Source organism: Canis lupus, chromosome 1 (assembly GCF_011100685.1).
Source record: "Canis lupus familiaris isolate Mischka breed German Shepherd chromosome 1, alternate assembly UU_Cfam_GSD_1.0, whole genome shotgun sequence".
Taxonomy (NCBI): domain Eukaryota; kingdom Metazoa; phylum Chordata; class Mammalia; order Carnivora; family Canidae; genus Canis; species Canis lupus.
Window position 1 is genome coordinate 76,403,919 of NC_049222.1, and position 26,985 is coordinate 76,430,903.

Consider the following 26,985-nt stretch of genomic DNA (forward strand, 5'->3'; position numbering starts at 1 on the left):
ATGATAAAGAGATAAAGAAACTTCTTTCTGGAGCCTCTGGGGGAAGGGCTGAAACCCAGCCTGTGCTGACTAGATTGGCTGCTCTCCTGTGCTGAGTAGACTGGCATGCACCCGTGCCTCCCAACGTCCTACACGGCCTCCCCTAGCCCCATTGCCCCTGGCACATTGCTGCCCATGTGAAAGGTTCATTTCATGTCTGGGCTGTAACAGCTGTGGTGTTCCTTCTTTGTCCTAGGATCTGTTGCTGATGGCTTTTGCAGCAGGAAGGCAGGTGGCTGACACCTGCCTGGTCTCACAAGGGTCTCTGCAAAATGAGTGGGGACGGCTGGTCAGTGAGTCTCATGCTTCATCCACTGTGCTTTTAATTTATTTACCTTGAGATAATCCAAGGAGAGAGGAGAGGATTAGAAGTGTGTGGTGTGACATGACTTGGTGGTGAGTGGTTGATTTTGTACACGTTTCTGCTCCTGGGACCAATTTCTAGGGGATACCAAGGATAGCCAAGTTTGATTTATTTGTTCAAATATAGGTATGATCAAGAAATGTTCTAAATAAGGTGGTGGTTTACAGCATCGATTACGGGCTTCCCTCTGATCGTTTGATTAGGTCATAGGAATTTGAATTTCTACTGAAGCTTTACTTTCAGAGTTCCCTGCTGTTTCCTCTCAGTGTGTCAGAGTACAAATTCCTAAAAATATACCCCCAAAAGTGTATCTCAGTACACTATGATTTGTTCACCTTAGGAATTTAGAATACAGTATTGGCAAAGACACCAGAACATAGTTTGGGATGGAATAGAGGTTTCCTGATTGTTCTAGACTGCCAATCTGAAACTGTTCTCCTTTTATCTTAGAGTGTCCACGATTGTAGCAATTATCTCTGAAAGATTTTTGTCCACACTGATTTGAATGAAATTTTCTGGAGCTGATGGGGGCTCCAGAGTATCAAACTGGGACTGCAGTAATTCAGGAGGCATGAAATGTCCTTTTCTTTTGAGTAAGCGTCCAGAGATGACCTCAAACGACCCATTCAGATGGACCACGAGGAGCTTCACCTCGGCTGGCTGTTTGTCCTTCCCTGTCCCATCAGACTTCAGAGGTGTGCCATCTTTTCCTCGTATTAAGATGTCTCTGTACATTTTCTTCAGACCTGAACAGGCTAGAACCACATGCTGTCCGGAGGCTACATCTCTGTTAAAAAAGGGGGAGTGGGACTAAGAATAAGGACATTGAAAATCATTGGTGTCGATTCTAGGTCGAAGACTCCGGTCCTACTTCTCTGCCAGTGGAAGGCATTACAAAATGGCAGACAAGTATTAGGCAGTCCAGGCTTTAAGGTAAAGCTCTTCCTTCTGCTAGTGAACTGAGCCATCCCTTGGGCAAGGTATTTACCTCCCTGAGCATCAGTTCATTTTCTGCTAAATGGGGCTACATAGAGTACCTGTCCATAGAATTGTGAGAAAAAGTTTATCAAGGTGGCCAGGTCACAGGAAGTGCTCGGTAGGTGTCAGCTGTGCTGTGAATGTAGGATGTGGCTCAGCCACCACTTGTGGACATGGACACACACATCGGCTCAGGTTCTCTACAGGTGTTCAGTGATATGAATTTTACAACTGGGTTTTCCCGCTATGCTGGAAGTCGGGTGAAGTTACCCGTGGAGAATTGGAGAAAGCAGGAAAAAAGGGAGTATCAGACTCTGTGTGGTCAAGATGAGCAAGAGATGAGAAGCTTCCAGGGATGTGCTAAGAAAAAAACCTGAGCCAGAAATAGACGCAGAGTGATAAGGCACCAAAAAGGGAAAGCAGCGTGCGCCTGACACTGCACAAGGAAGTGAGCCCCCAGTTCCACCAAGCTGCTGTGTGCCCCCCTGTCTGTGGGCAGGAGAGGCAGTCGTTTTTGGCTGGGAAGGGACTCAAGACGTGAAGGGTAAACCGTGACTTGGGAACTTGGTAGAATGTTTGCTTTAGAATGGAGGGTTCTGAAGGGGTCTGCTTCTGACCTACAGCCAGTATACACTTGAGATTCAGTGGATGGAATGTATCATAAGCAACAAACTTATGTACCTGAGCCTTCTGGCTTTTCCCAGAGGCCGTGGGTGAGAGCTTGGTTATTCTGGGTCTGATCACTGCTCTCCTGAGGATCTTCACTTCTGCTTCCATCACAGGTCAGTGTATTTGATCTCTGACAAGCCTATTTGTATTAGAGACTCAGGTGGGTAGGATTTCTCAAACCCTGAAGCCCTAAACTCCAAACCTCTGCAAAGACAGGGTTGCCAGCTGCGTCAGTGCCATGTGAAAAAGTAAACTGAATTTTTAAGGTGAAGTATATTCTAATTGCGTATGGTGCAGATGGTTTTAGATTTATAAAATATGAAAAATATCTTCATTTTAGAAAGCAAGATTTCATTTAGAAATTTTAGAAGGCTTGCTTGCTTGCTTTTAGAAAAATCTTGCTTCATTTGCTAAATGAAATCTTGCTTGCTTGCTAAAATCTTGCTTCATTTTAGAAGAAAGCAAGATTCTCACCTTCTGCCCCTCCCCACACTTCTCTCTCTCTCTCAAAAACAAATATTGTTTTGGCATTAACAGCTTTTTTTTTCAAAGGCCATTTAGAGTGATTCTCCTTTGAAAAATAAGCTCACATTGAAATGAACATCACTGTGGTCACCCTTGGGTGTCCTAACATTGTCACCCATAATTATGTGTGGGTTATAGATAGGGCAAAATCCAATGAACTTTCCAATTCAAAGGCTGCAATTTATATCTGATTAGATTTTTATTTGTTAACCCTGGCAGCAAAGTTGTATTTTTTTAGCTTGGGTTTAAATCATTTTTACTAATATTGATTAATTATAAATTGCTATAAAATTGTTTTATTAAGCATGATCATGTTTATAAATTGCATTCATAATGAAGCAAATGGGGCAAAATGTTAATAGGTGGAGGATATGTAAAAATTCTGTACTGCTCTTGCAACCTTCCTGTAAATTTGAAACTGTATTAAAATTTAAAAGTTATATAAATTGCATTGACAAAAAAAAAAAAAGCTAGCAAGATTTTAGAAAGCAAGATTTATAAGCTATTCCCCGCCTTTTCTTTATCCTTCTCCACATCCCAACCAGGATTCCTAGGGGTCAGGTCCCCAGATGGGTGGAGGGGACCAGAGGCACAATACAGAGCAGGACAATTTGGGACTGCAGTTCTGGTGACCAATTATCTGTTCATTTACAAATGACCCCAGGTCTTTCCTGGTTGCCACAGCTTGAAGTAGGGGGAAGAAGTAGTGACCAAGATGTGACTAGAACCGTGGTAGCATCAGTTACCACCTCTCCAGCACTTACTGTGTTTTAGATACCGTTCTGAGTGCCTCCCATACTTCATCTCACTAATTCTCACAATAATCTGTGAGTAAGAACTATATTTATCCCCATTTTCAAATGAAGAAATGGGCTTATGGAAGCCAGCTGACCAAGATTTCTAGATGATAACTGTGAAGCTATCTAGAAGGTTCATCTCCAGAACCCAACTAAATTACAGGTGGGTTCTGGCTGATTTAAATCATTGTTGGTTACTTAACAGAAGTCCACTCCATTTCTGGGATCCTTAGTCACCAGCCAGTTGTGACTTCAGGAGTGTATTTTTTTTTTTAATTTTATTTTTTTCATGATAGACATAGAGAGAGAGGCAGAGACATAGGCAGAGGGAAAAGCAGGCTCCATACAGGGAGCCTGATGTGGGACTCATTCCTGGGACTCTAGGATCCTGGGCCGAAGGCAGGCGCTAAACCACTCACTGAGCCACCCAGGGATCCCCATGCCTCTCCTTTAGTTTTCTTTACCTGTTGGCTATCAAGGCCTGATGCTCTCTTACCTTAGTAAAATGTCATGTAAGTTGCAGAGCCATGGAATCCTGTCCTGAAATTAAAGCAGACACAAAAGTGACTTTCCCAGATACTGTTTATTTGTGTAGAAATACTGTTAATCATGTTCATCAGTGAGAAATCTTAGTGATTTTGAGAAGTAGGCCATGTACAAGGCTGCTGCAGGGTCAAGTCTCTGGGCAGTTAAGCACAGCAGCATTATGATGGGATTAGCGCCCTTTGAAGAGACCAGGGAGCTAATTTGTGCTCTCTCTCCTGTGCTGTAACCGCTCCTCTTTCCCACACCTGTGAGCCAGGGAGAGGACCCTCACCAAGAACCTGACAATATTGGCATCTTGATCTTGGGCTTCCAGACGCTAGAACTGTGAGAACTGAAAGTCTCCTGTTTAAGCCCCCAGTCTGTAGTATTCTGTTACAGAGGTCCAAGCTGACCAAAATTCATCTGAAAAACCATCTGGGCCTGGGGCTGTTTTGAGGAGAGATCTCTGATTACAGATTCAGTTTTTTAATTTTTAATTTTATTAATTTTATTTATTTTTCTTCAGTTTTTTTAATGAACATCGTGTTATGTTCAGGTTTTCTATTCTTGATTCAGTTTTGGTATCTAAGGTAGCAGGAAGGGATGACACATACAGTTAGATCTCTGGACTTAAGATCTTCTGATTCTTAAGCCAGATGCAGCATCAGCAAGGTCTTATTTTCATTTGTGGGGGGAGAAGCAGACTCGTCCCCAGCACCAGGTCACTGCCATCCAAGCCCATTTTCCCACAGTAATTTATATTTTTCTAAGTTGTCCAATTTAAGTCTTTAAATTTACTAACGGTTTATTCACAGCCCTCTTTTCATCCCTAGTCTTTTTTTTTTTTTTTTGAGATTTTTAAAAAATTTATTTATTCATGAGAGAGAGAGAGAGAGAGGCAGAGACACAGGCAGAGGGAGAAGCAGGCTCCATGTAGGAAGCCCGATGTGGGACTCGATCCCAGGATCTCCAGGATCACATCCTGGGCTGCAGGCGGCGCTAAACCGCTGAGCCACCCAGGCTGCCCCTCATCCCTAGTCTTAATTGTGCTTTTCTCCCCCACTCTTGGTCAGTCTTATTAGAGATTTGTCTTTTTATTTTTTGAGTCAGCATTGCTCATCACTAACAATGGGATTAGCTTTTGTTCCTTTGTTCTATATTTTGTTAATTTCAGCATTCACTTCTATTTTTTTCTTATTCTTTTTGTTTATTGTTTTTCCTCCTTGAACACTTAGCTCATTACTTTCCATTCTTACTGTTTTTCCAGAAATGCATTCATAGGGCATACATTTCCTTCTAAGTAATGTTTCAACTGCATCCCATAAGTTTTGGTTGGCAGCACTTTTTTTTTTTTTTTTTTAAGATTTTATTTATTCATGAAAGACAGGCAGAGACACAGGCAGAGAGAGAGGTAGGCGCTCTGCAGGGAGCCTGATGAGGGACTCCATCCCAGGACCCCGGGATCACACCCTGAGCCAAAGGCAGATGCTCAACCACTGAGCTGTCCAGGCGTCCTGACAGCACTTTTTGTTGTACATTTCTAAATAGAGGGAAGGGCATAATCTAAGAGTAGGAGTATTAAAGATGGTGTGCGGAGACTCTTGAGTAAATGAATGAAGCAGATGCTGCTTAGCACTGCTGAACAGGAGGTGTGGGGGTAAGGAAGGTCAGGAGAAACCTTGTGGACCGGGTGGTCAAGGACCTGAGTGACCTGTTAAAGAGGTTGGACTTTGCCATAAGGATTTTAGGGAGGACTTGGGGCATGAGCTCCAAATTTTGTGTTCACATTTGTGACAAAAAGGGAGTGACTGAGATCTCTTCACAGAAGCAGAAATTGAAACAAGAAGGAGATATTAGAGCAGATTCACTCATTCTGAGTAGTTACTATGGATGGTAGGATAAATTATGGAAGTCAAACACACACAGAGTCTTAGGGGAAGAGAAGAGGAAACAACATAACTGAAATGAGCATTTCTGCTCATTCAGACCCATCTCTGCCTGCTGGGTCTGACATTCAATGTCATCTCATTGTGGGTGGTGTGCCCCCAGCGCCAGTTCTGTGCATGCAGGCGTTCATGCAGGAGTTAGAGCATCAAGAGGACAGAGAAAGATTCCTGGGCCTGTGAGTGATATGATGGAAACCTCTAGAGACCTGTGGTGTCTCCTGGGAGGGGATGGTGATTAGAGGGAGAAGGGGAGCTAAACTCAGAGGAACAACTCAGAGGCCAAGTATGTCCAGCACTGCTGTGGGAGGCGGACAGAGCAGAAGGAAGGAGGAGGAGGGGAAGAGCAGGGGCAGGGACTGGTTTTTACCTGGTGTGAAAATAAACGTGAGACCACAGAAGAAAGAAAGCATGTAAAAAGAATATATACCCCCAAAAAGATAGGAAAAAAACCCTCCAAAATTTGTAGGGGTTTTTGAAAGATAAAACCAAGGGTGACATATTCTGTAAAGATGTTTTCCAGTACTTTCCAAATTTTCTATAAACAGAGCAAGTATTAAATTTATAATCAGGAAAATTTTTCTCAAAAAACCCTCATTGAACAGACTTTGCAGTCTGCTTACATGTCACCGTGGGCGTCCGGACACATGGACCTGGGTCGGGGGGTGGGAGCTCGCAGATGCTTGATCATTATCATCATCACACTAACATCGTATCACAGCCTGGGGGGCACATTTCTCTAGGCCAGGGCCGTCCACTAGAGCTTTCTGTCATGCCTCAGTGCCATCTGGATGGTGGCCACCAGCCACGCTTGAAATGTGGCGGCGTGACCTGAGAACTGGAGCTTACATTTATTGTATATTCATGTACATTTAAATAGCCTTACAGAGCCCTTGGAATATTCAACGCAGGTTCTTTCTCTTCAAACCCCAGCCCTGCCCGAGCCTCCCCAAGGAACCTGTACCTCTGCCTTGACTTTCCCCTTGGTCCTCCTCACGGGGTCACTAAGGTGACCCGCAGGGGCCCTGGGTGCCAGCCTGGCTGAAGCCCACACCTTCACTCTCGGCTGAGCTCTCCTCAAGAACGTGATGCCTCTGCCATCCCAGCTTTCTCTCCCTGAAAGAGCAAGTCTAAAGTCTGGCTAAAAGGTGCAGTTTCTCCTGAAGGTATTTAGTGACTCATAATGTTTCTTCCAGTGACCAATAACCTTTCCTTCCATACAAAAAATTCCTCTTCTGAACTCTACCTCCCTGTCCCCCCACCATCCATCCTGCCCACTTAACAAGCCTCGCTTGTGAACAAGATGAAGGGTGTTCAAATGGCATTTGGGTTGCTTTACTTCGTTCTTTAACTTAACTTTTATTTGCATTCACCAAGGAGAAAAATAACACTGGCACAGTCACATTTCACACACTCGGTAGAAATACCCATAAAGTACGGATGGATTCATTAGTGACAAGCATAAGTGATATTTACTAAATGCTTTGGGTACTTCACTGTGCATATTTTTTTTTAGTAGAATCTCATTTAATCCAAGAACCCACTGAAATGGGTCCTGTTACCATCCGTACTTCACAGGAGGAAAATGAGGCACAGAGAGACTAAGTCATGTGCCAAAGGCCACACAGGAGCCAGGTTATCTGCACCAAGTCTTTATCTCTGGTATAACATTATTATGCCTCAGTTATTATTCTGTATCTCTTTTATGGTTCCCTCTACCAGTCTTCTAAAATCAAATGCCACAAACTTAATTTTGATGGTCCAAAGTCTGAATCTTTGCCAACACAGGCCGCACTCCCAGAAGTGTACACTCAGAGTCCCTAGAGTTAGACCCAGTAATGGTGGGGGCTCTAATGCCTTGAGGCAGGACAAAGGGGACAGAGTGAGCTAGTGGCAGTGTAGTGGCAGTTTTGGGCTCTGGCCAGCTCCGCTCTGTTCCTGCCCTTTGGACACGTCCCCTGCTCTCAGCCACGGTGTGGATGATACCTTTGTGTCTCCTGGGCCACAGCTAGTTACGCCAGCCAGGCCAGTTTGTACCTCTGCTCTGGGAGGGGCCCTCAGGAAATGGCCTCGTGACAGTACTCCTCATTTCCTTCCTTCTCTCCATCACGCGTTCACTCACAACTGAGTCACAAGTATCTTCTGACCTTCGCTGTGTGGCCTGCCCTGGGGGTATAGGACAGTTAACAGGCCCCAGTCCTTGCACTTTCAGAAGGAAAAATCTAGTTGCAGAGATAAATATGAATCAAGTTCTCAAATGCCAAGTTGCAACCAGGACCAGGGCTACACGGGCCCCTGGTGCTAGGAGGGCTTATTGCAGGAGATTTTACTTCATTCAGTAGGTCCAGGAGGGCTTCCCTGAAGAAGTGGCATGGGAGCTGAGCTGTGAGTATATAGGAGTGGGGTTAACAGAAGAGGGGACAGAAGTGTATTCCAGATAGTGGGAAAGTAGATGCAAAGGCCCTGTGGGGAGGAGCAAGGCAGTAGGAACGATTGAAAGGGGCCCAGGGGCTCTGGTGGAGGAAGGAGGGTGGGCACAGCACCGAAGATACTGGAGTGGGGCATTTGGAGGCGTTTGGGTATTTGGTCTTGACCTTGAGATGGATGGGAAACTTCCAAAAGGCTGGATTTGAACTTGTAATGATCTTTCTGGCTTTGGGGTGGATACGAGTCTGCGCCGGTGGCTGAAAGGCCTGAGGAGGGGAGAAGGCATGTGTCCGCACAGGAGGGCCTCTGCCCTCTTGGGAATTACATCCCATAGGTTAAAACCTGCAAGGATGCATCATCCAGGTGGGCCCTGCCCAAGGAGGGGCAAGGTGGGACCCCTCCTCACTCTGTTCAGGACAAGTTCAAGACCAAAGCTGACATGCATGCAGGACCCCGGCCTGTGCATGATCATCTCTGGCGTGAGCCCTTCTATACCAAGAGAGCTCTACCTGCGGCTCCCGGCTGGAAACAGAGGCCAGATGTTACCTGGTCATTCAGTGGGATCCCTTTTCCCATCTTCGTTCGATTTTCCTCTGGGTGATAGTCGTCCGCATCATAGAATTTCCATCCTAGCTTTAAGAGCAAAGTGAGAGGGTGTACGTGGCAGGCAGTGTGGCCCATGTGACAACCACCATGACTGATACTACCGGGCAGGTGTGGGAACGGGCAGCCTGAGGACCACCCACCATCCCTGTCTCCCCTCCCCCTCCTCCCCCCAGACGCAGGAACAGGGGCTGTGATGCCACCTCACTGTCCCTGTTCCCTGGGCTGCTGCTCCTTTCATTCATCACTCTTGGTGATCACAAGAAGACCAACATGCCTCCACTGGGTTTCAGAAGCCACATCTGTGGTGAGTTTTACAAACCACTATGGGCCAGAAGAAGGGTGCTGAAGGGAGAGAAGCAAAGAGCATAATGGGCCTCGCCTTTGGGAAGCAGCACAACACATTACCTCGGATGCCAGCAGGGCGCCCACGGTCGATCTGCAGAGAGGACACAAAGGTTCGAGTGACTGCCCTGCCCAAGCCCTGCGTGCCTCCCACCATGTGGGGTGCCTTGGGAGACAGATAGCCACCTTGCCGTGTTGAGACCCCATACTTTTTTGATATTGAAGCAGTGACAGTAATGCTCTCAGCCCTGGAATCCAGAGCATGACATTTGTGTTCTTCAGGAATTTAAATAATTACTGAGTTACCACTAATTTTCTCTTCCAAAAAGCAATATGTAAGATCTCCTTAAACTCCTTAAGTTCTTTGGTCCCTGTTTTAGAGATAATTATATTTTGAGAAAAAAATACTGAATAGAGATAAGGTTTTACTGAGGGTACTGGAAGGAGGGGTCTGACTGGGCATTTAACCTCCCAGCACAAGGTTTAAGGAGCTCATAAAAGCATTAACACCGTGTTTGGGGTTTAACAGAGACACCCTCTTAAAGAATAAAATAAAAATCAGAATGAGAAGTCAGCCTGGGAGGTAAATGCTCTTTGTGCAATGCGTGTGACAAGGATCTGTTGCTGCCCTTCCAGGCAGCACTCTCGATGAGAAGGGCTTGGGGTCTCAGCCCCTCACCACTGGTCACGGTCTTTTGGCCACTACCTGCCCACATGCTTGTGTGCAAGTCACCTGTTCCTCTAAACCTGTTTTCTCACCTGCAGAACAGGGAACTGAACTACATGTATCCACTCACTGCTCGTTTCACTCAGCCAGTACTTACTGAGCACCTGCTAGTCCCTAGGACAGAAAATAACGAAAATAAGACCCTGCTTATAGTCTAGCTGGATTCTGGGGTGCTGTCTCTTTTTTGTGAAGAGGTATGGGGGTGGGTGTTAAAGCACACCAGCTGAGACCTGCTCCCTGATGTAACCAAAGGACCAAAGAGGATTGGAACTTCTCCCATTAGGTTCACTGTGCTGAAGCTTGCGTCGGGTGACATATCGCAGCCAACTGGTGATGAGCCCCATGGCTGGTGAAGCCGGAGCTGTGCATACCAGAAATTACACTGAAGTCTAAGATCAGCCAGGGATGAAGATGTCAGCCACCAATCGCAATTTAAAAGAAGTGCTAGGGACGCCTGGGTGGCTCAGTGGTTGAGTATCTGCCTTCAGCTCAGGGCATGATCCTGGGGTCCTGGGATTGAGTCCCGCATCAGGCTTCCTGTGAAGAGCCTGCTTCTCCCACTGCCTATATCTCTGCCTCTCTCTCTCTTTCTGTGTCTCTCATGAATAAATAATTAAAAATAAAAATAAAAAAGTGCCAGTTAGATTTGGGTGTAGACTGGTGGGGAGAAGAAAGAAGGAAAAGAAAAAGCCACTATCTCCTGCTCTATTCAAACCTAAACCAGAGAAAACAGGACTCGACATGGACATGGGAAGGGACCTGCGGCAGAAATAAGGCACAGTGCTCGCTCAGAGGAGACTGGTTGGAGCAAGCATCACACACCAGTCTGGGGCCCAAATGTCTCTAAGCGTATTGGTCTAAAGCAGGATCAAGGAGACTGAAAAAGACTGTAGGACAGTAGTGGTAGTTGGGGCATAGATTAGATACGAAAGATATTCAAAAGGTTGGAAGCTGAGAGTGGCTTCACGAAGGCTGTTAAAATATAAAGAAAACAAACATTGTCAACTACTCAAATAGCTCTGTTCAGTCATTTGTTCATTCATCCATTAAGTCAGCAAATATTTGCTGGGCATCTACTACATGCCAGGCATTGTTCTAGACAAGTCAGTAAACGAAAAGGAAAAAGATCCCTTGAATTCAGGTATGGGAGGGGGAGGCAGTAAACATAGTAAATAAGTCAAATTATTGGTTGACATTGTTACTTGTTTAACTACAATCTTTCTGGTTTGAGACTTGTTCTCTGGAGTCATTTCTTTCCTCGCAAATGTTACGGAGAATGATTTAAAGTCCTGCCAGGCCCTAACAAGGGTTCACAAAAGTCCCCGAAGAACTGAATGTTGCTACATCCACTGATCAATATAATCATTCTCATTTTATTACTCATTTATCCCTCAGCGACAGTTGACACTAAACTTTAACCATCAGAAGGCTCAGGGCTCAGTCCTTGGCCAGCTTCTTTATCTTTACTCCTGCGACGATCTAACATTTTACGTCTTTAAGTTATATCTGAACCAAGGATTCCTACATTTGTATCTGAAGTTCCCCTCCTGAACTCCGGACTTGGGTATCCCATCCACCACTTGACAAACCCGCTTGGATGACTGACAGACAATTCACCACATCCCACATTGAGCTCATGCTATTTTTTTCTCCAAACCTGCTCTGCTTCCTGCTTCTCCATCAATCAATAGTAACTCCCTTCTGGTTACCAAAGCCAAAAATCCTTAAGTCATCCTTGACACCTTTCTCCCTCTCTCCTACCCCACATCCAGTCCAACACACCTTTCTGGTTCTGCCTTCAGAACATCCCCTGCATATGACCACTTCTCTTCACCTTGTTTCTCTGACCTCATCTCCCATCACTCAGCTGCAATGGCTTCCTTGGTAGTCCACTATACAACAAAGCCCCTGGGCCTTTGCACTTGCTAGATTCCCTCTGCCTATACTGTCCTTTCCCTAGCTAGCCATCAGGCTTAGTTCCTCACTTTTTATGGGTCTTGCTCAAATACCACTGCCTCAGAAGAGCCTTCCCTCGCCATCCTGCCTGCTGTTCTTTGTCCTAGTTTCTCTCCTTTATTTTCCCCTGGAGCACCTACCACAGCCTAGCACACTATATACATGTATTTATTCACTTCCTGTCTCCCATACTAGAATGTAATTTTATTTTTAAGGATTTTATTCACTTATTCATGAGAGACACAGAGAAAGAGGCAGAGACAGAAGGAGAGGCAGGCTCCCCTCAGGGAGCCAGATGTGGGAACTGATCCGGTAACCAGGATTACACCCGGTGAGCCAAAGGCAGACAGATACTCAACCACTGAGCCACGCAGGCATCCCTAGAATGTAAACTCTTTGAGGGTAGGAATTTTACCTGTACTCTTCACTATATATCAGTGACAGAGTCGGGATTGGGCTCTATAATTACTGAATGCATGAATATTGGAAGCATATAAATCATATGGTTCAGACTCCCCCCCCCCCCCCCCCCCCCCCCCCCCCCAAGGCAGAGAGGGGCACGTGAATTGCCCAAGCTCACACACCCAGGCAGCAGCATCAGAACAAGGCCTTGGGTGCTTAACATCCACTACATCCCAACATAGAAGCAATCTTACATTCTTCAACTTCTTCAAATCATACAACAGCTAAGGATTCTCAGGCTCCTTGTTTTATTTCAAGACTCTCCAAAATAATTCCCCAAGAGATAAGGCTAAAAATGCCTCAATAACTTTGAAAACCTATACTTTCCTAACCCGGAGCAAGAAAGAGTCTTTAATTATACATTTGACCACACAAGCGGGTCCTGGCTCAGAAGATTCTAGAAGGATACTGTAGGCCTTTGAAGTTATGCTATTTCACCGGATTCCGGTGTGTCTTTTGCTGCCTGTGGCAGAATGCGGCAGCAGCTGCCTTTTCCCGTAAAGGGCACAGTTTGATTTTGGTCTAATCAAGAAGCCAAAGTCTAGCTCCCAGCCCCCCGGCCGGCCAGGCCGTGTTCCTCCTTGCACACCCTTAGAGGGTTTTGTGACTCCCTGTTATTAACACTGACTCCTTCCAGTTAAAGCTGAAAAACGCTGATCACAGCAGAGAAAACAGACGCCAAGGTGAAATTCCTTTTCTTTCTAAAGTCTCAAGACGGAAGTCCAGCACCTCGCGGGAGGGAGCGGCAGCTCGGCCCGGCCCGCCCCGGCCCGCCCGAGGTCTGCGGAGGCCTGCGGAGGCCGGGACCGGGGTTGCCCCTGGGCTTCGGGCCTCGCACCCCTGCACCCCTGCACCCCTGCACCCTCCACCCTCCACCCTCCGCCTCGTTCTGACAACAGGCTCCCAAACCCGGGCCCTGTGACCGCCGGGGTCACCGCGGGCGGCGCCCCAGCAGGTGCTTCTGCACAAAGGGCTCTGGCCGGGCAGGTCGGAGGGTGGGGAGAGGGAGCGTGCCCCGGGCCTCAGCCGCCTCGGCTGCAAAGGCCAAGCCGGGGGTGCCCAGGACCCGTGGGCCCCGCGGGCGCCGAGCGGTGACAGCCCCCGCCTCCGCCGCGCGCCCCCCCGACCTACTTCCCCGAGCCGCTCACGCCCATCACCAGCAGCACGTCGGGCGCCGCCATGGCCCGCAGTCGCGCTCCTTCCCGCCGCCTTCCGGGGCCCGGCCGCCCGCCCCGCCTTCCCGGGCACCGACGGGCTGGACGACTCCGCCCCCGCCCCGCCCCCGCCCCCGCCCCGCCCCTCGTCCCCGCCCCGCCCCGCCCGGTCCCCGGCTCGGTGCCCCACTGGGTCGCCCGCGGTGGCGGGGAAGTGGAGCTACAGGCCGGCAGGAGCGAGCCGACCCCAGCCCCTCTCTCCGATACCCCTGCAGGGGAGCCTCGCCCAGGTCCTCCTCCACCAAATGCAAATAGCTTTGTTTTTTTTTTGTTTTTTTTAATTATAGAAAGAATAAGCTCACACTCTCCCGCACCATGCAGCAATAAACATCCATCGCCCTTTTTAAAAATTCATTTCTTCGGGTTTTCATCATAAGTGTAAACATCCATTCTTAAAATGATCCCTCCTCCCGTATAAACAGGTGGATATGAACACTATGAAATTGGGATCATGCTGTACAGAGTATCATAAACGGGCATTTTGTTACAATTATAAGAGGCAGGCATCTTCTGGTGTCGTATATAGATTGGACCATAGTGGCACATGTCCTGGTTGTATGGCTCTGCTCCTTATTTATTTATTTTTTTTTAGAGATTTTATTTATTTATTCATGAGAGATACACAGAGAGAGAGACAGGCAGAGGCACAGGCAGAGGGAGAGGCAGGCTCCATGCAGGGAGCCGGACGTGGGACTCGATCCCCGGTCTCCAGGATCACACCCTGGGCTGCAGGCGGCGCTAAACCACTACTCCACCAGGGCTGCACGGCTCTATTCTTTAATCTGGCTCCTGTTCTCAGGTAAATTACTTAAGGGTAGGACTATCCCTTTGGGGACTCAAGGGGACTCAATCCCCTTGAAGGCCCATTTGCTCTAGAACACTGTGGTAATTATGTGTCATTTAAAATATTTGATTAAAAGCACTTCGCTGACATTCTGTCCAACCTCCTCTGTTAACCAAGTTCATATTACAGTGTCCTCAAAAACAATAAAGCTGACATAAAGCACTTATCTAATGAGTATTCCAATTAGCCCTATACTAACTTTGTTTTATTCCTACTTAGCCAGAGTGGGTGTTCCTGGATAGGCACCAGTCTGAAAAAGTTGAATCCTGGAGAGGAGGTGACCTGCCTAAGGTCTTACAATTCAGTTATGGCTGATGAACATATCTTGAACATCTATCACCCACAGGACTCCAAATATGAATATTGCTGTCCAGATGCTGCCAGGTAGGTGGGGAATAGATGAAAGCAAATGCTGTAACTTGTGCTCTGCTTTTTGGCATGGACAATAAAATAAGTTCACATTTCTTTCAAAGTTCAAATCAGAATGAATAGCAGAAAGTCTAGTTTTTCTCCCCAAATTTTCCTCCCAAGATAAGTTCAAGGACCTCAAATTTGCTTTACTAGTCCAGGCAGTGGCAGGAAGCAGCACACTCAAGTTGGGTTGTTTGTAAAGGGTTTAACAAAGGGACTGTTTACAGAGATGCAGGTGGGGTCCGTTAAAGCACCAAGGGGCAGTGTCCTGTTTCCAGTAACCGACAGGAAAAATAGCCTTAGCAAGACAGAGACAGATACCCCCTTGTTGACCCAAAAGAGAAAACCAGGAGAATAAATGACCTCCCTTCCCCTTCTTTGGTCTTCTGATCCTCTGCTAGTGATCAAACCTCACCATCTAAACCTAATTGGAAGGCAGAGTCCGGGTCTGTTGAGTTGGCCCATGCATGCCCATCTCCCAGGCACAGAGCAGGGAAGAGAAAGATGGAGAGTGTATGGCACAGGAAAGATAGTCAGCACTTCTGCTCTCCAGTCAGTGAAATAATCCTCCTGTGCTTGCTTCCAGGACAGAACTCAGAGGTGCCCCTTTGAGCTAAATTTCACCTTTTTGTTGTTATTGTTGTTTTTGGCTTCTGAAGAGTGGTCCTGGTAGTCTCAGAGCTTCTCACATGTTACTAATGGGCAACCCTGAGGCTGAACATCCATCTGGTATTAGGTCCCGTCTGTATACTACAGGAACTGCTTTAATAGCTGAGCCACATGGTACCCTGGGAACCGGAAAAGACCCTTGATGAAGCTTCCTGCATGTGCTACGTGGTGACCCAAATCCAGATCACCCCCATATTGAGGACAACCCACACTGTCTAGTAAATGGTGGATGTGGAAGAGCTTCTATAGGCAGCTACCCCTTCCACAGGATAAATGGGTTGTAGTTGGGAACACTTTCTATTCTTTTTTTTAAAGATTTTATTTATTTATTCATGAGAGACACAGAGACAGAGCGGGCAGAGACACAGGCAGCAGGAGAAGCAGGACTCCATGCAGGGAGCCCGATGTGGGACTCAATCCCGGTACTCTAGGATCACCCTACGATAAGCGCCCTGAGTCGAAGGCAGATGCTCTTAACCACTGAGCCACCTTCCTTCCCTGGGAAGCAAATCAGCTACTAGAATGGCTGGGTAGGGCAGATATTCCCATAAAAGGTGCCTTACAAATCTGATATATCTCATTAAGAAGAGGCAATATCTTTGTACCTCTTCCCTTCCAGAAGAGTGCTTGATACTGATTAAATTTTGAGAATTCAAATAGATGCATGGGAGGGGTGCCTGGGGGGCTCAGTAGGTTAAGCAGTTAAGCGTTTGCCTTCAGCTCAGGTCGTGATTCTGGGGTCAGTCTAGACCCACATCAGCCTCCCTGGTCAACAAGGAGTCTGGTTCTCCTTCTCCCTCTGCCCCTTACCCTCAGCTCATGTTCTCTCTCTAGTAAATAAATAAAATCTTTAAAAACAAATGAAAACCAACTAGATGCATGGGAGAGCTCCACAGATCCAACCCAGGATCATAGCTAATCTCCAGAGTAGCCTGTTACATGCCCTTCTGGAGGTAATGGCTGTGTACTTGCTTCGCATCTTCATAACTAAAAAGGATCACATGACAGGCCCAGAACAAAGTTTACACAAAGGCAAAATTATTTCTATTACCTCAGTAGATGCAGTAAAAAGCATTTGACAAAATTCAACATCTCTTCATGGCCAAAATACTCCATGATCTAGGGATACAAAATCCTCAACCTGACAGAGGGCATCTGTGGAGCACCACAGCTAATATCCTACTTAGTGGTAGATTGTTTCCTCTAGGATGAGGAATAAGCAAGGATGTGTCTGCTTTCACCACTTCCATTCAACATTCTACTAGAGGTTCTAACCAATGTAGTTAGACAAGAAAAACAGAGGCATTCAGACTGGAAAGGAATGAATAAAACTGTGATTCCAGATGATGTGAGTTTGTAATGTAGAAAATCCTTAAGCATGCATGATGAATCTATTAAAGTTAATAAATGAATTCAGCAGTTAAAGGCTATAAGATCAACATATAAAAATCAATTGTATTTCTACACACTAGCAATAAACAATCTGAAAATGAAATTAAAATTTACAACAGCATCAAAAAGAACAGAATAATTAGGGGACAATTTAATAAAATAAGTATAGAACTTGTACTCTGAAAACTATAAAGTGTTATTTAAAAGCTTAAAGATTTAAATAAATGGAAAAACATCTCCTTTTCATGGTTTGGAAGATGTAATGTTTTTGAGATGGCAATACTCCCCAAATTGTTATACAAATTCAGTGCAATCTCCATCAAAATCTCAGCTGGCTTCTTTGCAGAAATTGGCAAACTGATCTTAAATTCTTATGGAAATTCAAAGGATATAGAAACAATCTTGAAAAAGAACGAAGTTGGAAGATTCACACTTTCCAATTACAAAACATGCTATACCTGTGTACTCATAAAGAACAATGTGGTACTGGTGTAAGGATACACATACAGATCAATGGACTAAATCTGATGGTCTGGGAATAAATCCATACAGTCATGGGAAATTTATTTTCAACAAAGGTGCCAGGAAAACGCAATGTGGAAAGAATGGTCTTTTCAACAAATGATGCTGGGACAACTGGATGTCTGCATGAATAAAAATGAACTTAACCCCTACCTAAAAACCGTAGACAAAATTTACTCAAAATGGATCAAAGACTTAAATGTAAGAGCTAAAACCCTAAAGCTGTTAGAAGGAAACATAAGAATAAATCTTTGTGAACTTGGAATAGGCAATTGATTTCTTGACTCTGAAACCAAAAACACAAGACGTAAAAGAAAAAAAAAAAAAGGCAAGTTAGATTTCATCACGATTAAATACTTTATGCTGCAAAGGGCACAATTAGGGAAGTGAAAAGACAACCCACAGAATGATGGAAAATTTTTGCAAGTCACCTATCTGATAAGGGACTTATATTTAGAATATGTAAAGGAAACAATAATAACAAGACAAATTGCCCAATTAAAAAGTGGACAAAAGCTCTTAGTTGACCCTTCTCCAAAGAAGATATACGAATGGAAAATAAATACATGAAAATATGCTCAACATCATTAGCCATGAAGGAAATGCAAATTAAAATGACCATAGATACCAACCACTTTGTGCCCACTAGGATGACTAGAATCAAAAAGACCCATGCCCTGCCCACCTCTGCTTGAATCTCTGAATCTCAGCATGGCTCTGGCTCTGTGACAACAAGGAGGGCTGGCAGCCCTGGGTTATCTGGAGACAGCTCTGCAGGCAAGAAAGGCCCTGCACACATGCCACTGGCTTCAGAAAGAGTGTCCAAAAGGAGGAACCTAAGGAGCCTCAGGGCACGAGCACACCGAATTTCCAGCACCCTCCTGGGTTTCCAAAGCAACCGTCTCAAACTTCCTGGCGTCTTCTCAAATCTCAGATTGCCCTCTGCCCACAGCCTTCTTCACTGTCCACAGAGAACTGAATTCCATTGCCCATCGGCAGAGAGAAGAAAGAAACCTCTGCTTCCTCCCACCATTCCATTAAGATGGTGGTGCTGAGGGGCACGGGGTGGCTCAGTGGTTAAGAGGTTAAGTGATTAAGCATCTGCCTTCAGGTCATGATCCCAGGGTCCTGGGATGGAGCCCGGGTCAGGCTCCCCATTTGGTGGGGGGTCTGTTTCTCCTTCTCCCTCTCCCTCTGCCTGCTACTCCACCTACTTATGCTCGCTGTCATATAAATAAAAATAAAATCTTAAAAAAAAAGATTGTGATGCTGAGGTATGAATCTCAGAACTCTCTTACTCTTAGAACTTATTGATGACTGCAAAGAACTTCTATATATAGGCCTGACATCATATTAACTGTATTAAAAATTACCACTGAAAAATGTAAAAATACTTATTAATTCATTTAAAAATGGAAATAATAAACCCATTACATGGGGGCACCTGGGTGGCTCAGTGGTTGAGCATCTGCCTTGGGCTCAGGTCATGATCCCGGGGTCCCACATCAGTCTCCTAGTGGGGAGCTGGCTTCCCTTCTGCCAGTGTCTCTGGGTCTCTTATGAATAAACAAATAAAATCTTAAAAAAAAAAAAAACCTCCATTAAATGCTAACAGAAATAACCTATTTTATTTTATTTTATTTTATTTTTTTAAAAATTTTTATTTATTTATGATAGTCACAGAGAGAGAGAGAGAGAGAGAGGCAGAGACACAGGCAGAGGGAGAAGCAGGCTCCATGCACCGGGAGCCCGATGTGGGACTCGATCCCGGGTCTCCAGGATCGCGCCCTGGGCCAAATGCAGGCGCCAAACCGCTGCGCCACCCAGGGATCCCGAAATAACCTATTTTAAAAAAAAGATAGCTGTATTTTCTAAAACTAAAATTATTAATGAGAAGAGTGACATTATTTTACATTTTTGCAAACCTCTTTCATGTCTGGCTTAACAGACTGTTCAATAGAATACCTGCTTCTGCATTCAATTGATAAGTTGTTCTTGTTTGACATCTATGGAGAAAATATGGTCTCATGTGGACGTGCATTCGAAATGGGGGGTGGGGGGCGCCTGGGTGGCTCAGTTGATTGAATGGCTGACTCTTGATTTTGGCTCAGGTTGTGATCTCGAGGTCCTGGATGGAGCCCCACGTGGGGCTTCTGGCTCATCCCGGAATCCGCTTGGGAATTCTCTCCTCTCACTGTGACCCTCTTCCTGCTCATGCACAGACACTCTCTCTCTCAAATGCATAAATAAATAAAAAAAAAATGTCGGTTGAGGTGGAGGTGGGGCTGTTTTACAAATCTTTTAAGAGACAGTTGACTATATTCTTTGATGTATTGAAACTTGATAAATGGTAGTTTCTTAAAGCCTAGTTGCGATGTAGAATCTGAACCCATACACAAATGAACTTTTGTACTCTCTTACATTAAAATCCCTTCACCTAAAAAAAAAAAAAATCCCTTCACCTGTCTTATACTTTGAATGGATCTTTTACTCATGCAATGATTTTCTAACATTGATCATTTGGAAAATATTGGTTCACTGATGCAAATCATGCAAATGTTAACAGATTTGGATATAAAATAAATATCACCATTGATCTCATTAGAAAATTGTGTTTATTTGTTTATTTAGAAAAGTCTTCAAATCTTGGGAAGCTGTCAAGCTCCCAAGGGACCCTAGGGTTTTGTGGACCTCACTTTGAGAACTATTTTAAGAATTGAATATTAACTGCTGATGAGGTGGCTAACTTCTGCTGTAATTACCTTTTCTAATCAAGGTTGAGTTCAAGAATACAGGGTTTGTAATTTTGTTTCTACAATTTATTTTGTTAAAGTCCTTTTGCTACTCTTGTCTTTGTGACTGTGGGAGCTCTTACCTGTACCTTTAGTATCTGCTACTGTGCCTGGTGTATAGCCAGTGCTCAAAATTCACATGCTGAATGAACAACCAGGAGGGAAGAAGGGAGGAATGAAGAAAGGAAGGAAGGGCAGGATGTGGGGGGCAGGGGGGACGGGGAGGGAAGGGAACCCACCTCTGATACCTCACTGGCAGGGACTGGCATAGACTGTGAGTAAAGCCTGACCCCTAGTGGAACTGGTTTGTTGGATAAGCCCAACTGGGAATGTTGTGAACCAAGCAATTTCATTATTTCTCACCTTGACTGCCTCAAGTCCATTCTGTTAGCTTCTTTTTCTCTGTCCCTGGGCAAAATCCCGAGCATTTCCCACAGCATTCTTACTTCTCAAGGAATCAACATTTTACTAATAAAGGATTTGATTCCAGAGTTTTTAAGTCCATAAAATTGATTAATATTGGTCTCCAGAATTGATTAGGCCCAGAGAAGTGATTTTGATGCAAACTCACAATTGGCAACAAATGTGAAGGTATTTTGTTAGCTATAAATTTCTGTTACAAAGTGTTAGTTTTGGGCACCTGGGTGGCTCAGTTGGTTAAGGGTCTGCCTTCAGCTGAGATCCTGATCCCAGGGTCCAGCGATCTAGCAGCATTGGGCTTCCTGTTCAGTGGGGAGTAGGGTTCTCCCTCTCCCTGTCCTTCTGCTCCACCATCTCCTCCACCCCTGCTTGTACTCTCTATTGTTCTCTGTCAAATGAATAAATAAGATCTTATTTAAAAAGTGTTACAATTGACATATAACATTGTGTAAGTTTACGGTAGGCTTTATAGATTACAATATGATTCCTAGTGGCCTTAGGGAACACCTCTATTGTGTCACATAATTACCATCTCTTTTGTGTGGTGGGAACAATTAAGATCTAGTCTCTTAGCAACTTTGAAGTTTATAATACAGTATTGTCTGTAATCTCTGTGCTGTGCATGAGATCTTCAGGACTTATTTATCTGGTAGTTGCAAGTATGTACACTTGAACACCTCCCTAGTTCCCTCACCTGTTAGTTTCTTTTACTATGAGACTGTGTATAGGTCCCAGAGCTAATTAATGCATTCATGATTTATAATTCAGCTCATCCTACTCAGGTTCCAGAAAACTAACAAAACAAATTATTAATCAGAAGCTTCTTGGTGGGCAGGGATCCAGGGTGAAAAAGTATTGAATGGGCTCAGCAGATATTTACCACAAGCCATAAAGAGTCTAGTGAGCCCTAGTTCATTACTCTGTGTTGTGCACAATTTCCTGTACCAGGAATCACCAGAGACGGTGTTCGTAGCTCCTCTTCAGAATGACACCCATTCATGGCCTTCCTCCATTTTCTCTTGCTTGTTTCTTTTTCTTACTGTGTTGGAAAAGCCTCTAATGTAATATATTTTCCTATTTGTCTTTTATTACTTTATTTACAGTATTTTCTTTTTGGCTTGGTGAAACTTAAGATTTTTATCTAATGTATATTCTGAATTATTTTTTTGAATGAAACTAGAAATCATGGGCATTTTTATGTAATATGCTGTAATATTTTGATATTTATTTCTGCCATATCAAGTAGGAATCACTTTAACAGTAGAAAAAATGTTTTTATTTATTTTTTAATAAAGATTATATTTATTTATCCATGAGACACACACACACACACACACACACACTCACACACACACACAGAGGAAGAGACACAGGCAGAGGGAGAAGGAGAAGCAGGCTCCAGGAAGGGAGCCCGATGCGGGACTCGATCCCAGGACTTGATCCCGGGATTCCAGGATCATGCCCTTGGGCAGAAGGCAGGCGCTCAACCGCTAAGCCACCCAGGGATCCCCGAAAAAATGTTTTAAAAAAATACATCTTTAAATTTATTTCAGAGATGGAGAGAGAGCAAGCATGAGCAGGGGTGGGGGCAAAAGGAGAAGCAGACCCTACTCTGAGCAGGGAGAAGGACTTGGAACTTGGGACTCTATCCCAGGACCCCGGGATCATGACATGAGCTGAAGGCAGATGCTCAACCGACTGAGCCACCCAGATACCCTAGAAAAATGTTGAGGCATGTCAAAAAAGTTGCATAATTAAAAGATTTAGTAAATATTTTGTTATCAGTTTATAATTTTAATCATTTACTGGCGATGCTCATTTATAGACAAGATTAGCATGTGTCAAGGGAAAGAAAATGTATGGAAGAAAAAATACAGTCTTGAGAAAGTTCTTTATTTTTTTAAAGATTTTATTTATTTATTCATGAGAGACACAGAGAGAGAGACAGAGACACAGGCAGAGGTAGAAGCAGGCTCCCTGCAGGGAGCCTGATGCGGGACTAGATCCCAGGATCCCAGGATCCCAACCTGAGCCAAAGGCAGATGCTCAACCACTGAGCCACCCAGGTGCCCGAGTCTTGAGAAAATTCCATTCATAAACTATTTCAATTCTGTGGATTGGTAAAATATGACTTGCCATTGTATGATTTTAGTTGTCCACCTCATGGGGAAATGAGTGTTTCTTGTGAATGTAGTATATAAACTTCTATGTCATAATTCTGAATCTTTGCTCTCTGTAGGGCCTCTAATGGGTATTAAAGAAATGTGTAATTCCCAAATTTTCAGTTAATTAAAAATATATTTGTCACAAATTTTTAAATAATAAACATGAAGCTGAATCTTTAAAAATTAATGATAATTGGGGCACCTGCATGGCTCAGTTGGTTAAGTGTCCAACTCTTGATTTCAGCTCAGGTCTTGATCTTGATGTTGTGAGTTTAGGCCACACATTAGAGCCCAGCATGGAGCCTCCTTAAAAAAAAAATTAGTGATAATGGTTTCATAATGATGGGAGGGATTACACTGATATCTCTTGCAGGGTATCTATCTACACTTTGATGAAATCTTCAGTACTAGGTTAAGTTCAACACCTTTATTAGTTTATTTCCTTAGAATTGACTTCTGTGGATTTAGAGAATAGAGATTCACTCCTGATGAGTCAGGATGACAGCAGGTGCTGGGGGCCTGTCAGATGGCGTTGGATCGCACAGACATCATGGACAGAGCTCGCTGGTGACTGCATTCAGATAGTAATCCAACCAGTATGTCATGCATATGTTGCCATGGAGAAGGATTCCTACTCCAGTCTGGCTTCATTTAGTCCTGGAAAGTCATTCTTCATGTTCTACAAGCATCTGCATATGGTGTGAAAATATGCCCAACAACATGCCATTGATTTTATTCTTGAATGAATGAAGAACCATCAACTGTGGGGAAAGAGCCAAACTTCACAATTAGTTGTTTGCACAATTGTCCTTTACTTTTAAGGTATCCTGATAGCCTTCCCTCCCTCCCCTCACTGTATTCCCCTGCATTAAAATGAGAAATTTTAGCCCCAAAGGAATGGGTAAGACAATTCACTTGAGGACTATTAAATGGGTCAATTGAAATGATAAAAAGAATCCTCAGTTTGCATTTTTGGTATCATAAAATAATGCTTGTTTTTGAAAAGTATTATGCCTCAGTTAATTCATAAACAGTATAATGAAACAAAAAATCATATTTTGATGGCAGTTCAAATGAAATTAGTTCCTCATCCTCAGTACAAAGTGATCTGAAAGAAAAACCCAAATTCTCTAAATCATGCATCTCTGTGAAAAGAATGTTAGGTTTGGGGCACCTAGGTGGCTCAGTTGGTTAAGGGGCCGACTCTTGATTTTGGCTCAGGTCATGATCCCAGGATCTGCTTAAGATTCTCTCTCTCCCTCTGCACTCCCCTTCACACTCGTACTCTCTCTCCTTCCCTCCCTCTCAAAAAAAAAAAAAAAAAAAAGTTAGTTTCTCTGTTCTCTAGCGGTGTATTTCAAATTTTGATGGAGCTACCATTAATGGCTTGGAGCTGTCTCAAACGTGGGCTATCTCAACCACTTAAATTTTGGGAGCTTAGTTCCTTCACAGTTTGCTGAAGTGAAACTGAAAGCATTTATAAACTGCAAAATGCTATAGAAATACTAGTGGCATATATTAGTTGATACCAATTTAGAAGGAAATTCTTTGATTGTTAAGTCTATTCCTTTCTTAGCTACCATATTAGATCTTACTATATTATTTATAGTAGTACATACTCTATGTTATGGTAGTATACAGTACTATACTATATTGCTATATATTTCCATGGTCTCTATTACTATATTACTTATTAAGAGGAACATGCTAGTGAGGTGAAAATACTCCAAGATTAATCACAAGATCTTTGAAGTGTATGTACAACTTTCTAAAAAATTAACTGTTAAGGGGCACCTGGGTGGCTTAGTCCATTAAGCATCTGACTTTGGCTCAGGTCATGACCTCAGGGTGCTAGGATTAAGCCCCAATGAGCTCCTGCTCAGCTACATGTCTGCTTCTCCATCTCCCTCTATCCCTCTCCCTGCTCATATTCTCTCTCTCTCAATAAATAAATAAATAAATAAATAAATAAATAAATAAATAAAATCTTAAAAAAAATCTATAACTATTAAGAATGTAGTAGGGTGGTCACTCGGTGGCCAGTGCACAGACTAACCCAATGTGGCTGAGATTGAGAAATTCGTCAAATAGAAATTGAAGGAGACAGAAACACAAGAGAAAAACCCACTACCTTTAAAACCGTTGAACAGGAGAAGTGAGCAAGTGAATCAGAATGTGCCTGCATGCACTGTACCTTCCACAAGTCCCTTTCAGCTGTTTCACTTTGTAAAATGCAAAGACGTTGGATTAAGTTTAAATGACTACTCCACACCTTTTCACATCAAAGAACTGAGAACTATTGACAACAAGCCTTGCCTGCCTCTCCCATCTGCCAGCTGGCTGGCAAGGAAGAAAAAGAGCCTGCATGTTGGTGAAGGAAGAAGCTGGTGGGATGACAGTGAAATTTAAAGTAAAAACCAAGCTGGTCCAAGGGGTCCTGCAGGCTGTAAAATGCAATTTAATCAGTGCCATTTCTTTTTGTTGCTGCTATTGTTCAAATGATCTTAATTATTGGAACACATAATTTTGACTCTTCAAATAAAAAGATTTCAAACCTGAAAAAAAATCATGTAATAGGATGCCTGCAAAAATGTGCTTTAATATTACATTCCAAGTTTATGAAATCTCTGTAAACAAAATAATTTGATCACATTTTCTTCTGAAATGACCAAACTATCAAAGACCACTTGACAGACCTTTGGAGACCACTTATGTATGTGGATGGTATTTGCAGTCCCATGTTAATGGACTGGAAGCTGTCTTCACCATGGGCACAAGATGGGAGGACTCCTTAGGGCCATGATTGTCAGACTGGGTTAATGAGACTATAACCAGCCAGCCAGTCTAGCACATTGCAATTTCAGTGCTTCTGGTAACCTTGGTGCATCCTCTCTACTTTATGTATGTATGTATGTATTTATTTATTTAAAAGATTTTACATTTATTCATTCATGAGAGACACAGAGAGAGGCAGAGACACAGACAGAGGGAGAAGCAGGCTCTCTGAGGGGAGCCCGATGCAGGACTCAATCCCAGGACCCCGGGATCACCACCTGAGCCAAAGGCAGATGCTCAACCACTGAACCACCCAGGCACCCCATCCTCTCTCTTTTAAACAGATTTGGATGTCTTAAGTCAGAAGTATATATTACTAGGGTACCTGGGTGGCTCAGCCAGTTAAGTATCTGACTGTTGATCCCGGCTCAGGTCTCGATCTCATGGTCATGAGTTTAGGCCCCAAGTTAGAGCCTACTTAAAAAAAAATCTTAAAAAAAAGTAAATATTATTAATGATCATTTTATGGATGGAAGAAATTAGATGAAAGTGGAAGACACTCCCAAGGTCACAGAACAAGTATGATTTCCATCTGAATTTAACTCAGTTTCTATACTTGGGTGTGGAGTGATGTGTGTCAGGTGGAGCAAACAGTTTTTCACTTCTTTAATTTACAGGAAATTCAGTTTGTTTTAGAAGTTCTTTCCTGGTTTTGTCTGTTGATTTCCAGCTTTTATCACGTGACATTAAAACCAGATATCTGAGCCAGACTTATCAAGTTTTAACCTTCTACAAAACTGCACAAAGCCATGGAACGAGGACCAGCCACTAGCGTGGCCTTTAGGTCGGAACGAAGAGTAGAGCATCTGTGACAGAATGAAAATGAATGGAACATGAATCATCTGAAAGCACTGCTCGGCCTCAGATGAACTCTAATAGTATTGACTCACTAACCTATATTCTCCTCTGCTTACTCCATTAGCTCGCTTCGGTGACATGGCATGTTAAATAACCAAGATCCTCGATATAAACCACTTCATTTAAAATTTGTGCTTCTTTGGTTGTGTGTGGGAGGTACATTGTCACAAGAACATAGTAACAAGGGGGTAGATGTTGAGAGAGTAGAAAGGGGAAAAAATCCTGTCTCATAAACGTGGTTCTGATTATGTATTCAAGGAGAGCAGTTAAAATTGTTTGGCAATCTTAACTTAGGAAAAAAAGAAACCTAAGAAGAATTATCATGCAAATCCTGAATGTTTATTGACATCCAAGCCAGGTGATTGAATTTCCTCTTACCCTCACTGGCTGGCTGTAAATACCTCCTCTCTCTCCTGAGTGACCGGGATGGGATGGACAGATTCTAAATGAAGCCCTGGCTACTTTCAACTTGACACCAGGAAGCACACTGAGCAAACTTGTCA

General features: G+C 43.9%; 1 protein-coding gene and 1 long non-coding RNA gene across 11 annotated transcripts; one reads left to right on the top strand and one right to left on the bottom strand.

Annotated features, from left to right (window-relative positions):
• Positions 1 to 351: 351 nt before the first annotated feature.
• Positions 352 to 13,622, bottom strand: IDNK (IDNK gluconokinase). 10 transcript variants are annotated; one of them, XM_038526983.1, is made up of 7 exons: positions 13,492 to 13,613; positions 9,975 to 10,056; positions 9,279 to 9,309; positions 8,814 to 8,896; positions 8,435 to 8,533; positions 3,869 to 3,912; positions 352 to 1,190 (listed from the first exon to the last, which is right to left on the bottom strand). In XM_038526983.1, the coding sequence occupies exons 4-7, from the start codon at positions 8,841 to 8,843 to the stop codon at positions 845 to 847; spliced, it is 519 nt and encodes a 172-aa protein (XP_038382911.1). In that variant the 5' UTR covers positions 8,844 to 8,896; positions 9,279 to 9,309; positions 9,975 to 10,056; positions 13,492 to 13,613; the 3' UTR covers positions 352 to 844. The 10 variants fall into 10 exon arrangements, with proteins under 10 accessions (XP_038382911.1, XP_038382910.1, XP_038382906.1 ...); XM_038526982.1 differs by having other exon boundaries at positions 8,814 to 8,900; XM_038526978.1 differs by lacking the exon at positions 9,975 to 10,056 and having other exon boundaries at positions 8,814 to 8,900; positions 13,492 to 13,622.
• A 254-nt stretch (positions 13,623 to 13,876) lies between these two features.
• LOC119867660 lies at positions 13,877 to 26,610 on the top strand. The gene is made up of 2 exons (XR_005353157.1): positions 13,877 to 14,802; positions 26,295 to 26,610. It is a non-coding gene; the product is annotated as an uncharacterized LOC119867660 (long non-coding RNA).
• Positions 26,611 to 26,985: the final 375 nt, after the last annotated feature.

What these genes read in the sequence shown, in the direction of transcription:
- IDNK (XM_038526978.1), bottom strand. Translation starts at nt 13,541, where the DNA reads ATGGCGGCGCCCGACGTGCTGCTGGTGATGGGCGTGAGCGGCTCGGGG. An exon ending in GCGCCCTGCTGGCATCCGAG is followed by an intron (nt 8,901 to 9,278) that starts GTAATGTGTTGT and finishes TTGCTCTTAAAG; the next exon opens with CTAGGATGGAAATTCTATGA. An exon ending in AGTTTCCCATCCATCTCAAG is followed by an intron (nt 3,913 to 8,434) that starts GTCAAGACCAAA and finishes CTTTAATTTCAG; the next exon opens with GACAGGATTCCATGGCTCTG.